At 39.2% G+C, this 12,737-nt stretch overlaps 2 protein-coding genes across 2 annotated transcripts; both read left to right on the forward strand.

Annotated features, from left to right (window-relative positions):
• Window positions 1–294: 294 nt before the first annotated feature.
• LOC121796622 lies at window positions 295–2,342 on the forward strand. The gene is made up of 3 exons (XM_042195434.1): window positions 295–1,089; window positions 1,280–1,576; window positions 1,668–2,342. The coding sequence occupies exons 1-3, from the start codon at window positions 295–297 to the stop codon at window positions 2,340–2,342; spliced, it is 1,767 nt and encodes a 588-aa protein (XP_042051368.1).
• A 2,833-nt stretch (window positions 2,343–5,175) lies between these two features.
• Window positions 5,176–8,367, forward strand: LOC121795110 (nuclear pore complex protein NUP50A-like). Its single transcript, XM_042193557.1, has 2 exons — window positions 5,176–5,353; window positions 6,651–8,367. The coding sequence occupies exon 2, from the start codon at window positions 6,711–6,713 to the stop codon at window positions 8,142–8,144; it is 1,434 nt and encodes a 477-aa protein (XP_042049491.1). The 5' UTR covers window positions 5,176–5,353; window positions 6,651–6,710; the 3' UTR covers window positions 8,145–8,367.
• The last annotated feature ends 4,370 nt before the right edge of the window (window positions 8,368–12,737 follow it).

Consider the following 12,737-nt stretch of genomic DNA (forward strand, 5'->3'; position numbering starts at 1 on the left):
AGGAGGAATTGGCACGATGACTAGGAGAGAGAGAAGGAGCTAACATAGTATAAATACTAGATCGTAGCTGATTGTTCAGAATTATTGTGCGTGTGTTTGGTTAGTTAGGATTTCTGTCACTGCGGTGTAGAGTCTTTTTCGTTATCATTCCTTTCCTTTTGCATTGTAATTATGTTGCTGCGTTTATCAATAAGATCCGGTGCTTAAAACCTAAATATTGTGTGAGTTACGTGATCGGAGTGTGTGAGTTGAGTTACCACGTAACAAGCGGTACCAGAGCTTGCGATTCCTCGGATGGCGTCGGGCACGAGGGGTGCAGAGGCGGATCAGAGATTGATGGATATGGAGAGGCATACAAATGAAATGTTGGTTGAAATTGGCCAGAGGCAGACCATAGTGGAAATAAATTTTGAGGAATTGAAGCAGGCCATTGCGCTGCTCTCTACCCAACAACATAAATTGCTCGCGAAGGAGGAGCCAAAACCGCCGGAGGCTGGAGTGGGAAATTTGGAGTTGCCGCCAGATCTGGGTAGACATACTCGTTATGAATTTCCTAAATTCGACGGTGCCGGATTGGAAGGTTGGCTGATGCGAGCAGATTTTTTCTTCGAAATTGGGCGTGTTCCGGAATCTGAGAGAGTTCGTGTTGCAGCCCTGCATCTGGAGGGTCGTGCCTTGCAATGGCACAAAGGCATCGTCACTCTTCATGGTGATGTCGCTTATCGATCATGGAATTGTTATGCCAACGGACGCGCCGCCCGATTTGGCACCCACGCTTATGCTGATCCTCTTTTGGATCTGTGCAATCTGAGGCAAACCGGGTCCTTACAGGAGTATATGGATGAATTCGAGGAGCTGTATCCGTGCACGGGTATCCGTGAGTACCAGGCTATGAGCTTCTTTCTCTCCGGATTGTTCGACGAATTGCAGATACCGGTTCGGATGTTCAAACCGACTTGCCTAGCTGATGCGTATGCTTTGGCCAAGCTCCAGGAACTCACAGTGAGGGCGATTACAGGTAAGCCTAAACCGAGCTATAATAGCAGTGTGCAACCTTCGAATTTTAGCTCCAGCAGCAAGTCGCTCACAGTGACAACGTCAACCACTAAGCCGCCTTCGGGGTGGGTTTAACAATAATCGTTCCGGAGGGGGTAAACCTGTGTTACGAATAACACCAAAGGAGTTAGACGAGAGGAAGGCTAAGGGGCTCTGTTTTTGGTGTCCGGAGAAGTTCGGGCCTGGCCATTCTTGTAATAGGAGACGTACCTTTGTGATGCAGTTGGTCGATGAGAGCTGTGGGAAGGATGACTGTGAGGCGGAGGAAGGGTTGGAGGGGGAAATTGAGGCTGGTGTTGATCTTCAATTGTCATTGAATGCGATGTGGGGAACTCAGGGTGCGCGAATCATGCGTATTAGAGGGCGGTGTCAGGGGCGTAACTTGAGAGTACTGATTGATACCGGAAGCACACATAATTTTGTGAATTCGCAAGTAGCGCAGAAACTCAAGTTCTCTCTCGTAAATGTTCCTATGGTAGCTGTTGAGGTGGCTAATGGTCAGATGTTACAGTGTCATCAAGTTTGCAAGGATTTTGAATGGGAGATGTAGGGGTCATGCTTTAGCACCATAGTTCATCTGATACTCTTGGATACCTATGATTTAATACTAGGAGGGCAGTGGTTGTCAACGAGATATCGCATGGAATTTTGGTACATTGCGTATGAGTTTTATACTCGATAGTGTGGTGTATGTGTTACAAGGTGAAGGGTGGGGGCCTAAAGCATCATCTCTCACTTGCTTGAAATTACTGTCCCAATATATTGAGGATGAGGGTGATACTCATTTCACTGATAACATTCGGATTGGTGAGGTTATGTCGGCTGTGGAAGGTCAACTTATGCGTTGTGCGTCGCTCTTGCAGGTTGAGCCTTGGCCAGAATTGCTTCACCTCTTATCTTATTTTGCGGATATATTTGAGGAGCTTAAAGGGTTACCTCCTAGGCGTAGCCACGATCATCGTATCGTGCTGAAGGCAGGTTCTGAGCCTATTAACATTCGCCCTTATAAGTATGCGGCGCAACAAAAAGATGCGATTGAGAGTATGCTTAAGGAAATGCTGGAAGCTGGTGTGATTCAGCATAGTCGGAGTTCTTATGCTAGTCCAATCGTCTTGGTGAAGAAGAAGGACGGATCGTGGCAGATGTGTGTGGATTATCGGTCCCTAAATGCCAACACGGTTAAGGATAAGTATCCGATTCCGGTGATAGAGGAACTTTTGGACGAGCTTGGTGGTGCAGGGTGGTTTTCGAAGATCGATCATCGATCAGGCTATTGGCAGGTCTGAATGGATCCCTCGAATGTGTATAAAACTGCTTTTAAATCCCACGAGGGACACTATGAATTTTTAGTCATGCCTTTTGGATTGACAAACGCTCCCGCGACATTTCAAAGCTTGATGAATACGGTGTTCAAGTCTCATCTTCGTCGGTTTATATTGGTGTTTTTCGATGACATCCTAATCTATAGCAAGACCCGGGACGAGCATGTTGAGCACTTAGCTATCGTTTTTGAGCTGATGAGGGAGCACAGCTTGTTGGCCAAGCGCTTGAAATGTGACTTCGGTCAGAATCAGGTTGCTTACTTGGGGCACGTCATTTCTCAGCAAGGTGTAGCAACAGATACAACTAAGATTCAGGCAGTCCGAGAGTGGCCTACTCCTAGATCCTCGAAGCAAGTTCGCAGCTTCTTAGGCCTAACCGGTTATTATAGAAGGTTTGTGCAAAATTATGGGTTGATTGCTCGGCCTATGGTGGAGTTACTCAAGTATGACAAATTCAAATGGACGGATCAGGCTCAGGCAGCTTTCGATCAATTGAAGCTTGCTATGACAACCGTCCCTGTTCTTGCTCTTCCTGACTTCTCCAAGGAATTCATTTTGGAAACTGATGCTTCTGGAGTCGGCATAGGGGCTGTGATGATGCAGGACGGTCACCCCATTGCATTTTATAAGTAAGGTTTTGGCTCTGAGACATCAGACATCAGACACTGTCGGTATATGAAAAGGAACTTTTTGCTATACTTATGGCTGTAAAGAAATGGTGCCACTATCTGCAATGTCGGAAGTTTGTTATTCTTACCGATCATCAGAGTCTACGTTATCTCTTGGAGCAGAGGCTGACTACACCAACGCAACAGGCATGGATGGCGAAATTAATGCACTTTGATTACGAGATTCGATACAAGAAGGGAGTGGAGAATTCTGTGGCAGATGCGCTTTCACGTGTGCCTGATATGTCGGTTTTTACACTCACGTCTTACATGTTTCCATTGGAGCTTATGGCCAAAGTGAAGAGCTCTTGGTCAGCAGATGAAAGGGTACAATAACTGATCGCAGACAAAGAGAGAGATTCTGCTTCTCACCCGAAATATTTCTGGAGTAACGGTGAGCTACGGCGGCGGGGCAGATTGGTGGTTGGGCAGGATCTCGCGCTCAATGCCCATCTCATGGCTACCTTCCACAAGTCAGTAATGGCAGGGCACTCGGGCGCCTTGGCTACTTACAAAAGGCTAGCAGCAGTGGTGTATTGGCCTAAGATGATGAAGGAGGTTCGGGAATTTGTTCGTGTCTGTGTTGTGTGTCAACGTTTCAAGGCGGACAATTCCCCTTCAACCGATCTATTACAACCTCTTCCTATACCACAATTTTTCTTCACTGATTTGACGATGGACTTCATTGAGGCTCTTCCCACGTCAAAAGGGAAGAATGCTATTCTAGTGGTTGTCGATCGCTTGAGCAAATATGCTCATTTTATGGCTTTATCACACCCGTTTTCGGCAAAAGAGGTTGCTACTCTTTTTTTGGATTATGTTTTCAAGTTACATGGAGTACCTGCTACTATTGTCAGCGATCGTGGCTCTACCTTCATGAGTCAGTTTTGGAAGGATTTCTTCAATATGTTGGGTGTGGAGCTCTTGTACTCGACTGCATACCTCCCCCAGACAGATGGGCAATCCGAGGTGGTTAACCGGTGTCTTCAATGTTATTTGAGATGCACTGTTGGGGAGCAACCTCACTCTTGGGCTCAATGGTTGTCTCTCGCAGAGTATTGGTACAATACCAACTTCCATAGCAGTATAAAAATGACGTTGTTTGAGGCTCTCTATGGTTTCCCTCCTCCACTCCATATGCCGTACTTTCTGGGTGATTCAAATGTGGAGGCGGTTGATCTGTTTTTACGAGATAGGGAAGAACAGGTTCAGCTCCTTAAGGCTAATCTCCAAAGAGCAGCTGATCGTATGACGAAACAGGTGGATCAACACCGTTCGGATAGGCTCTTTGCTGTGGGTGATTGGGTGTTAGTCAAGCTGCAAACCTACCGACAACGTTCAATGAAAGCCAAAAATTTTTGGTCCCTATCAAGTTCTAGACAAGATTGGTCAAGTGGCCTATAAGCTGAACTTGCCTGCGTCGTCTCAGATACACAATGTGTTCCACGTCTCGCAGCTGCGGGCTTCTACACCGCCTACTGGTCCAGTCCCTGACCTCCCTTCGATTTCTCATATAGGCGATGCCTTTCCCTTGGCTATCTTGGAGAGACGGATGGTGAAGCGTCAGAATCGGGCTGTCGCCCAGTGGTTGATTCATTGGACAGGAAGGCCCCCAGCTGATGCGTCATGGGAGTTTGCCCATGAAATTACTACACGGTTCCCTTCGTTCCTTGCGGACAAGGAACCTTAGGGGGGAAGTTATGTTGCATGCTCAATGAGCTAAGTCGCATGCAACATGTAGCGTGACTCATGCACCGGGAGCACGTAGGATCAAGTAGTTAAGTAACAAGAATAAATGCCACGTGGACCACTCTAAGAAGGAGGAATTGGCACGATGACTAGGAGAGAGAGAAGGAGCTAACAGAGTATAAATACTAGATCGTAGCTGATTGTTCAGAATTATTGTGTGTGTGCTTGGTTGGTTAGGATTTCTGTCACTGTGGTGCAGAGTCTTTTTCGTTATCATTCCTTTCCTTTTGCATTGTAATTATGTTGCTGCGTTTATCAATAAGATCCGGTGCTTAAAACCCAAATATTGCGTGAGTTACGTGATCGGAGCGTGTGAGTTTAGTTACCACGTAACGAAATGAGATTACTACTATATAAGAAGGAATAGAAAATGGTAATTGAAGGAAAAAAGAATAATAAAAGGGGGAAGTATTGCTTGATTGTTGCCCGCTCTCTCGCTCTCTCTCTCTCTCTCTCTCTTGCAAGCACGTGTTGTTCTAGGGTTTTAGCAGATCCGAACAAAATTCAAAAGCCAAGCAATCGAGGTTTGAATCGAGCATAGCCGAGCCCGTATCAGAGGTTTGTATTTCTAATTTCTGCCGCATGCATCTATCGGGTTCCATTTCATTTTTCGTTCTTCAATTTTGTGGTGGCTCAGCTCTTCTTTTTATCAAATTATTTATATGTCGATTGGGCGCGCGTAAATGGATTTGATTTTGTGAAATTAGGTTTTTCTTATGTTGTATTTGCGCTAGTGTGCACCTCGATTAAACCAACTCAAAGATGGCGGAAAACTGAAATGATGTTCGGATGTGTTCTGTGTCTGTGTGTTTCGTTTATCCTTTTCTTTATTGTTGAATTGAAGATGTGAAGTTAGTATTTTTCATATTGGGAAAACGAAACTGAAAGATATAATGAGATACATTAGTACCTTCTCAAGCAGGAAGAACGAATTGATTGATTGTGAAATTTTCGTTGACAGCTCTGATTGATGCTGAAAGGTACCGATTTGATTTTTTTTCAATTGTCAAAATATGGAGAGATTTCTCTGAGATCTACCTTCATCTATGCAGAAATCATTGTTTTGCATTTTGTTGACTATATTTTGATACAATTAGGTTGTCTAGCGTGCTGGTTATGTTGTGGTTTTGCCCATATATTCCTCGTTGAGTGTCTGACTCGAGTATTCTGGGTATGCAAGAACATGGTTCTTTAAGAATTTGCAATTTGTATCTTTATTTGTAGTCCGTGTTTTTGCATGTATGGGTTTGGATATCTCTAGTGATTTATATCCCAATAAGTTTAGTAGCATAATTGATATCATAAATGCAATATTCATGTTTGCATATTGCATTTTTTTTACATTTATGACCAGCCATCCCAACGCTTCTTTTGTAGAGAAAACATAGGTTGCACACACAAAATGAAAATGTACCGCATAAGTTCTTAAAATATTTGGAGATAGAGCATGTAGATACAGGGGATAAAACTGTAGTAGATATGGTTAGACACCACCATATGGTTAGATGTATATTCCATAACTTCTGTAATTGGTATAGTTTTTCTGGTGGGGTTTTGGGAAAATTGGAAAAAAACTTCTTGTTATACTTTGTGAGTTTGCTGAACAACGTGAAGTATGTGTGCTGATACCTTCTTGTCTTTTCTTGCCACTTCTCTCTCTTTCTAACCCACAAAATGCACTCACACATTATTTGTTGGAAACCTTTGGCATTATTTGTTTGATTCATAAATTTATTTAGTATTTGAATACCCTAAGATGGAGGGGAGGTATGCGTATTTTGGCCTCTTGTACTTAGGAGGGGCTGGCCATATTATTCAAATGTGTTTGCTTAGGTTTTGGTATGGTTTCATGCAGGGACTGCTGTGTGACTGAATAAAAACAACACCACTCTGTTTTTTTTATTTTTTACTAGCAATGGGAGATGCAGAAAACCTTCAGCCATCTAAAAAGAGAGCTGCTGGAGTCCAACTATCTCGTGAAAACCCTGGACTGGATGACGATGAACCAGAACAAGAGGCAGGAACTTTTAAGAAAGCAAGTGATGACGTTTTGGCCAGAAGAAGAATAGTGAAAGTACGTCGCCCACAAGCATCAACTCCAGCTGCCCCTCCTCCAACTGCTTCTAATCCTTTTGCTGCCATCCGGTTGGTTCCTCCTACTACATCCCCAGCTCCCCCTGCACAGGTAGAGGCACACAGTGGTCAGAGTAAGGAAACTGACCACATTGATGAAAGCAAATCTGACAATAGGGTTGACGAACAGTCAAAAGAAGAATCTACCAAAGATGGAAAGACTGATGCCAATGATGATAATTCTAAACAGCCTGAAGACAAGGTTGATGACTCCAAAGCTCAACCAGATGATAAAAATGCCAATGTTGTTGACCAAGAGAAGGATAACTCTGTGGCAGAGGAAGTTGTGGAAGGTGGGAATTCTGGAGATGGGGCTACAAAGTCTACAGAAGCTGATACTGTTGAATCACAAACAGGGAAGGATGTAAAAGGTGATGGAGATGAAAAGGATAGCTCTGTGGTAGAGGAAGTTGTGGAAGGTGTGAATTCTGGAGATGGGGCGACAAAGTCTACAGAAGCTGATACTATTGAGGCACAAACAGGGAAGAATGTAAAAGGTGATGGAGATGAAAAGGAGAAAGAGAATGAGGCAGCTGCAGAAAAGAATGAAGAAGCTGCCCCATTTAGCTCATTTCGACAACTATCAAGTACCCAAAATGCTTTCTCTGGTCTGACTGGAACAGGGTTTTCTGGTACCTCATTCTCATTTGGATCGATTACTACGGATGGTACTGCCCCAAAGATTGACAGTACCACCTTCAGTTTTGGTGTTTCTAACAATGGAAGCTCTTCTATTTTTGGTAGTGCTGGGGCAAGTACCATCACTAAGAGTGAGGGAACCAAATTTCCTCCCAAACAAGAGGTCCCTCTTGAAACCGGAGAAGAAAACGAGAATGCTGTTTTCACTGCTGATTCTATCCTTTTTGAATATATGGATGGAGCTTGGAAGGAACGGGGAAAGGGGGAACTGAAGGTCAATGTATCCACAACAGGGACAGGAAAAGCGAGACTTGTTATGAGGGCTCGAGGAAATTATCGGTTAATTCTGAATGCTAGCCTTTTCCCTGACATGAAGCTTGCAAATATGGACAAGAAAGGCATCACTTTTGCGTGCGTGAACAGTGCTGGTGAGGGGAAAGACACACTTTCAACATTTGCCTTGAAATTCAAGGATCCTTCCATAGTTGAAGATTTTCGAGCAGAAGTCACCAAGCACAAGTCAACCGCACCAGTCGCACTCAGAACCCCAGAAAATTCTCCAAAGGCTGATGAATGATGAGCATCTTATTCTGTAAGTTGCCCTCTCCCACTAGGAGACATTTAAAACGAGAGTTTTTGGGTTGTTTATGTGTCGTTAGTCTCTTGAGAGTCTTGTTTTTGGGTTAATGTACTTGGTTGGGCTCACTGATTATGCTATTTGTTCTTCTATAGACTTAATAGTGATAATTTCCCACATTCTATTGAACTCCTTTTTATGATGAGATAACGTTTTGCTACTACTCTTCGTTGTGATTTTTGCATTGTTACCTTTGTCCTCACTTTATAGAGCTATTAGTTGCATTTTACTATGAAAATGAAAACACCAGAATTTGAAGACTTGGAATTTTCTCTGTGACAACGCTGATATATAAACTATCATGGAATAATTAGTTTTGTTGTTCTGTTTTTTTTACAACAAGATGCCTTATTTGTTCTGTTTTTTTTTTTACTACAAGACGCCTTATAATGATATTTTATTTATTTAAACTTGATTTTCAATTAATAAATTAACTATTTGGCAAGTTCAATATAAAAAAAGTTTGTGAAACTAAATGCTTGATAATTTATTTCTTTATTCTTTATAGGAGCCGTATTACATTAGCTATAGGTCAATTCAGATCTTTATAAAAAAATTTAAATGTGGTGAAAAAATATATTCCCTCCGTCCCATAAAAATAGGTAATTTGAGTTTGACACTAGTTTTAATGTGTAATTGATAAAATAAGAGAAGGAAAAAAAGTAGTTGAAATTGTGTAGTGGATGGTGATTGGTGGAGTCCAAAGGTTACCACAAATGGATATGGACTATTTGTATTGGACGGACGAAAAAAGAAATATGACTTATTTCTATAGGATAGAGAGTATAAACTTTTAATGTGTAATCAATTTCATACGCTTATGTATTCTACTAAAATTATTTATATGAGGCGTGTCCAGTGATAATTTTAAGTGCCGTGCATATGGAGCGACAAAATTAGTATTGAAATGACAAGTCAGCACATCAAAACAAACGATAGTTTATTTATTAACACTTTATATAATATAAAAACATTGTTTTACAATTTCCAATCTCGAATTAAAGGACCAATTATACGTTGTTCATTATATTACAATCTTCTGAACAAGTATCCAAACACTCATCAAACTCAGGATCATCATCTGTAAAAAAAAATCAATACTTTTATACAATAAAACAAAAATATTTTTATATATGTCATAAAAATACTATATTTTATTGTTATAATAATACCTGATGTGAAATCTTTGCACCTAGAATTTGCACATCCATTTGTACATTTGAAATCCATTTCTTCGATTTGTTTGATGTTAGTATAACATTTCTTCAAGCACTCAGCGACACAAACTGGACCCCTCGAAAACAGGTTACATTTGATAACACATTTCCCTATACATAAATCAGAAGATTTCTTTGCCTCAGCTCTTGCTAGAAGAAACATTATCATTATTAGCCCTACATACATTTTGAAACTCATTTTAATTCTCTTTATCTCTATTTTCACTAATTTGTAGGTAATTGTCACGTTCTCTCTATTCTATCTCTATGCCATTGCGTTTATATATAGGTTTTGTCGTTTTATTGATTTATTTTGATTTTGCTACCGATTAAGATTTCGACATTGATATAATTTTAATGATTTATTTATGAAAAAAGGATATCAATTCTTTTGTACCCCTAAAGTTTTGAGACGTTCCTAACTCTCCGGTTTATTCAGCTATATTTATTGTACAATTTATCTCAATTAAACCTTTTTTATAAATTAATTGATTGGATAAGAGATGTGGTTTGATTTGTTAAGTATATTGGACAATATGACTAATTATTATTAACACTTATATAAATTTAGGCAAAATGTATTTTTTTTCATCAAAATACATTTGATGTTAGTTTTAAATTTTAATGTATGTTTTTAACAGGACGTATCTTACTTTTATACCCTGTCAAGTGTAGAAGAGGGTGAAAATATGGTTAACCAATTGCGCATTTGGCTTTATTTCACATTTTTAGTAGTTTTTAACCCCTATTTAGAGATTTCCTTCTCCAAGTATAACCACTTTGAAATTGAAAAACATAATTAGAGTTCTCTTTTATTTTGTCTTATTTTAATATTTTGGGTGTTTAAGATGGAACAAGAGACAATAAGAACCAATTATTCAAGATCTTACTACCCCATCTCCATCTCCATCTCATGACACTCACACTTTTTTTTCCATCTTGTCCAAAAAATCCGCCAATTACTGAGATACAAAACATTGAAGTTGGAAAAGTGAACTATTAATATATAAGTAATTTAGAATGTAACAATAAAAAAAAATTAATGAAATAAACATTAAATTTAAAATTATTACAGAAACAATAATATATAGAAATAAACAAAAAATACATATTAAGATGTTTTCAATCGATCCTAAAACAATAAATATGAGTCTTACAACTTTTAAGTCAAAGAAAATTTCCAATGTAAAACTAAAAACAATTACTCCCTCCATTCCATAATAGATGTTACACTTTCCTTTTTAATTTGTCCTATAAAAGATGTCACATTTCCTTTTTTAGAAAAAGTTCCCTCTCACATTAATATAAATATATTATTTTCTCTTTCCATTTAATACACAAAACAACACTTCCAAGTGTGACATCTACTATGAGACAGATAGAGTACTATGTAGCGTATATCAATACATAAAAAATGAATTACATATGTACCAGACATGTATCAAGAGTCGGCTATCCAAATTTAAAAAATTAACACAAACAACATTATACAATAATAAACATAAAATAAAACATCAAAAAATACTTTGAACAAAAAAATGCATTTTGCCTAGTTCTATACACGAATCAAATCAAACTGTCTGTCTTATCTAATCGGTACTCAACGTATACCTTTTTCGCAAATTTATGTATACTATATAAGTACTTTTGACTTATGCTTTATAGGTCGAATTTATGTCTACCGACCTAAAAGAAATTTATGCACAATTGCACAAGTCAAATTTATGTCTATCTTATCTAATCAGTAGTCAACCGACCTAAAATGTATTTTAGACTTAGTGTATAAATTTCTTCAATAAGTTAATATAAAACTATATAAAGTTATAAACCTCATCATCACATAGAAAGAGAAATTGAGAGAAAGTATACATACAAATCGATAAAAATATAGATGGTCAAAACTAGAATGAGTTCGAAAATTTACATAGCGGCCACAATAATGATAATGATTTTTCTAGCAAGAGTTGATTCTCTTCCAACTTCATGTGCAGATGATTAAATGTAGGAATCATCTATGCATGGCTGACTGCTTATAGAATGCAAGTATACCACAAATCTAAGAGATTGATTTCCAACGTACAAATTTGTGTGCAATTTCTAAGTGTAAAATTTGTGTAGGTAATATTTGAAAGAGTAAAGGTGAAAATTGGTTCTAAACATATAGACAGAATACGAATTTGGTCTAAAACATTAACTTTTTGAAAATCGGGTCCAGAACATTTAATCGTTATCGAAGTGGTCCTAAACATTTGAAATCGTTATCGAAGTGGTCATTTTCCGTCAAAAACTAACGGTCAACGCCTAATTAATGATTTTTTAAACTTAATTAATATCCTAATGCATAATTAATTAAATAAAAATAAATATAAAATTAATAAAATGCTAAGAAATTCCAAAATCAACCACAAACATCTCTACACGTAAGGCAGCACCACAGCGGAAATTTAAAGGGGAGAGAGATTGAATTGTTGAGCAACGGCGGACAGTTAAGGTTCCAGAAATTGATTAGAGAAAGATATGAATTTGAGTAAGATTGATTAAGAAGGAGGGAGAGAAGAGAGGGCATTGATGGTTGAGCTGGGAGACGGAGAGAGGATGACAATGGGTTAGACCAAGGTAAGAGCAGCGGCGATGAGGTCATGGAGCAGCAATACTGCTCAATTGACAACGAGCAGGCAGAGGCGACGGAAGCGAAACCATCTTCCGGCAACAGCGACCGCGTCGGCAGAGATAACAACGCCAGACCGCCGAGAAAGAAAATTGAGAGAGAGATGAGGAGGACCGAAATGAATGGGGGTTGATGGCGACGGTTTTGATCTCGGACAGCAGCAACGCGGAGAAACACACGATGACGACGATTTGTGGAGGAGCTAGCAGAGAGAAAAGACGTGATGGCGTTGAGCGCCAGAGAGAAGAAGAAAGAGATTCCGATTTAGGAAGAACGAAGGAGAGATGGAAGAGAAGGAAGAAGAGGGAGAAATAGTCGATTTTGGAATTTCTTAGCATTTTATTAATTTTATATTTAATTTTGTTTAATTAGTTATGCATTAGTATATTAATTAAGTTAAAAAATCATTAATTAGGAGTTGACCGTTAGTTTTTGACGGAAAATGACCACTTCGATAACGATTTCAAATGTTTAAGACCACTTCGATAACGATTTCAAATGTTCTAGACACGATTTTCAAAAAGTGAATATTTTGGACCAAATTCGTATTCTAATTATATGTTTAGGACCAATTTTGACCTTTACTCTATTTGAAAAATACAATCCATTTTTTGACATATTAACTATATAGATTTTTAAACTGACCCT

Source organism: Salvia splendens, chromosome 3 (assembly GCF_004379255.2).
Source record: "Salvia splendens isolate huo1 chromosome 3, SspV2, whole genome shotgun sequence".
Classification (NCBI taxonomy): Eukaryota; Viridiplantae; Streptophyta; class Magnoliopsida; order Lamiales; family Lamiaceae; genus Salvia; species Salvia splendens.

Coding starts and splice junctions, on each gene's coding strand:
- LOC121796622 (XM_042195434.1), top strand. CDS start 295: ATGGCGTCGGGCACGAGGGGTGCAGAGGCGGATCAGAGATTGATGGAT. Junction 1,090..1,279: donor CCAGCAGCAAGTCGCTCACA/GTGACAACGTCA, acceptor TTTGTGATGCAG/TTGGTCGATGAGAGCTGTGG. Junction 1,577..1,667: donor AGATGTTACAGTGTCATCAA/GTTTGCAAGGAT, acceptor ATTTAATACTAG/GAGGGCAGTGGTTGTCAACG.
- LOC121795110 (XM_042193557.1), top strand. CDS start 6,711: ATGGGAGATGCAGAAAACCTTCAGCCATCTAAAAAGAGAGCTGCTGGA.